Consider the following 2,500-nt stretch of genomic DNA (forward strand, 5'->3'; position numbering starts at 1 on the left):
GGATCAGCTTGAGAGCATGTGCCCTAGAGGGGTACTTCTGTGCCATGGCGCTTTTACGGGGAGAGTATATGGATATATATGAAAATGAAGGGTTTGATGAACAACGAAATAAGAATTCGTTTATTGTCCGTATCGCCCATGTGGTCCAAAAAGCGACAAAAAGTGGAGGTGATGGAGGCCGACACCGGCGGAGGCCGAAAGACCAACAACTGCTGCTGGCACCGGCGTTACCCGATAGCCATGACTTCTTTCTAAAAATAAGTAAGAAACACTGGAAAAGGGGATGATGTCTATGTGAGCACGCCGTCCGATGTAAAATGTGTCAGATCAATTCCCTTCAGATGGATAACAATGGCGGATATAGTATCAATCTAGGTTTGTCCATACACTTTTGTTCGCTAGTTACAATCCCGTTCCTTTTACTCTTGCAATCTCCTAAAAGTCTCGCCAATCTCATTGTACAAGGCGTCGAATTTAGCCTGAATTTCCTCCTCGCTCTGTGTGTTGGGAGATTCAAACTTCATTTGTGAGAGTTTGAACATGATGTCCGAAGTAGCATCGCGAACCTATAGCCCAAATGATGATTAGTGAATCTTATCGTTATCTCATCGGTTTTACCCGTTTTACTCACCTGGGCAAAAGTCATATCGTTAGCCTCGATGGCACGTTGAGACCCGTCGTAAAAGGCCACAAAGTTCTTGAGCATCCCAGAGGTCTTGTAGAAAGGACAATATCGATCGTATTCAGAGATACCGTTCTGCTGAAGGAAGTCATCCTGTACGTTCGTGTTAGCCAGTTCTCGTGATCGTTTCGTTTTGCTGAAAAGATTTTACCTTGAGCATTCTGGCCACTTCTAGAGTAATCTTATCGCTCTCTCCCAAAGCACTCTTTCCGACTAGCTGTACAATCTCCGCCAAATCTTGCTCCTTTTGTAAAATCTCCTTGACCTTGGTCCTAAGATCGATGAAACCTGGGTTGTTCTTCTCGTAATGAGGGTCGAGGATCTTGAGGTATTTAGAATAGGAAAGGTTCCAGTCGACGGATGGGAAATGTTTCCTTTGAGCAAGAGACTTGGAAAGACCCCAGAACACCTGCACGATACCGAGGGTGGCACTAGTGACGGGGTCGGAGAAGTCACCACCAGGGGGCGATACAGCTCCGACAATGGAGACTGTGCCGTTTCTGGAAGGGCTACCCAAACAAGAAACCTTGCCCGCTCGCTCGTAGAAACCAGCGAGCTTGGCACCAAGGTACGCAGGGTAACCAGAGTCGGCGGGCATTTCAGCAAGACGACCAGAGATCTCTCGAAGAGCTTCAGCCCATCGAGAAGTGGAGTCGGCCATCATGGCAACGTTGTTGCCCTGGTCACGGAAGTATTCGGAAAGGGTGATACCGGTGTAGATGGAGGCTTCTCGCGCAGCGACAGGCATGTTGGAGGTGTTGGCGACAAGGGTGGTACGCTTCATGATAGGTTCTTCTCGACCGGCACGCTCAAGGGTGAGTTCAGGGAACTAGGTATAGTTAGTACAATCACGGAATGGGAAAAACGCATGAATGCTCACATCGGCCAAAACCTCGGCCATTTCTAAAATACTCGTTAGTTTTGAGCCTGTGGAAACGGACGTGTTTCATGCTTACCGTTACCGCGTTCACCGCAACCAACATAAACAATGATATCAGAGTTGGAGAACTTGGACAACGCCTGACTCTGAAAAAGGGGTGAGCAACCTTGATCTTTAGAATTGACAGTTTCCCAATATACTTACGATAACTGTCTTACCACTTGAGAATGCGTCAGCACTAGCTATTTGCCCATCCATTACTGAACAAAACGTACCAGCCGAAAGCACCAGGGATAGCAGTTGTACCACCCTGAACACAGGGGAAAAGAGCATCTAAGACTCGCTGACCAGTAAACAACGGGTAGGTAGCAGTCTGCTTTTCAGCTACTGGTCGAGGGGCTCGTACGGGCCAAAGCTGCATCATCGTGTGTTGAGTAGTCTTGCCCTGGAACTCGGTTTCAAGCACGACATCCTATAGATCATTCAGCCACAGGGTCATGATAGTATGCAAAAAAATAAAATAAACTCACCTCCACAGTGTAGCTACCCTTCTCGGCGATCCTGGTGATAGTACCCATAGCCCTAGGCGGTAACATGATCCTGTGGTTATCCACCAAAGAGTTTTCGTAGACGCTACCGAAGATATCACCGCCAGCAATGTGGTCTCCGACATTGAGGTTAGCAGGGTTAAAGTCCCATTTAATCTCTCGGCTGAGGGATTCGGTGTTGATACCACCTGTACCAGATGTCAGGACGGGACCGAGATTATTTGAATTGTCAAACTCACGAGGGATATAGATACTTTGAGATTTCTCCTGAATAGCCTTGAGAGGTCGCTGGATACCGCTGTATGACCATCAGCTAATTGCAAGATAGCAGACTATAAAGAGGATACTGACTCGTAGATATTGGTCATGAGACCGGGGCCAAGTTCAACA

General features: G+C 47.5%; 2 protein-coding genes across 2 annotated transcripts in view; both read right to left on the reverse strand.

Moving 5' to 3' along the window:
* The window catches only part of CNE02200 (prolidase, putative), a 2,071-nt gene extending 1,986 nt beyond the window's left edge, over window positions 1–85 (reverse strand). Inside the window, exon 1 of the mRNA XM_570893.2 lies at window positions 1–85. This exon is cut by the window's left edge and continues 41 nt beyond it. Within this exon, the coding sequence (XP_570893.1) occupies window positions 1–46 (46 nt within the window). The 5' untranslated portion in view covers window positions 47–85.
* A 273-nt stretch (window positions 86–358) lies between these two features.
* The window catches only part of CNE02210 (endodeoxyribonuclease, putative), a 2,789-nt gene continuing 647 nt past the window's right edge, over window positions 359–2,500 (reverse strand). Inside the window, exons 5-14 of the mRNA XM_570895.1 lie at window positions 2,462–2,500; window positions 2,350–2,408; window positions 2,093–2,298; window positions 1,838–2,034; window positions 1,767–1,782; window positions 1,639–1,708; window positions 1,563–1,585; window positions 834–1,511; window positions 632–775; window positions 359–566 (exon numbers count right to left, since the gene is read on the reverse strand). The exon at window positions 2,462–2,500 is cut by the window's right edge and continues 103 nt beyond it. Of these exons, the coding sequence (XP_570895.1) occupies window positions 420–566; window positions 632–775; window positions 834–1,511; window positions 1,563–1,585; window positions 1,639–1,708; window positions 1,767–1,782; window positions 1,838–2,034; window positions 2,093–2,298; window positions 2,350–2,408; window positions 2,462–2,500 (1,579 nt within the window). The 3' untranslated portion in view covers window positions 359–419. The remainder of the gene's footprint in view (window positions 567–631; window positions 776–833; window positions 1,512–1,562; window positions 1,586–1,638; window positions 1,709–1,766; window positions 1,783–1,837; window positions 2,035–2,092; window positions 2,299–2,349; window positions 2,409–2,461) is intronic.

Source organism: Cryptococcus neoformans, assembly GCF_000091045.1.
Source record: "Cryptococcus neoformans var. neoformans JEC21 chromosome 5 sequence".
Classification (NCBI taxonomy): Eukaryota; Fungi; Basidiomycota; class Tremellomycetes; order Tremellales; family Cryptococcaceae; genus Cryptococcus; species Cryptococcus deneoformans.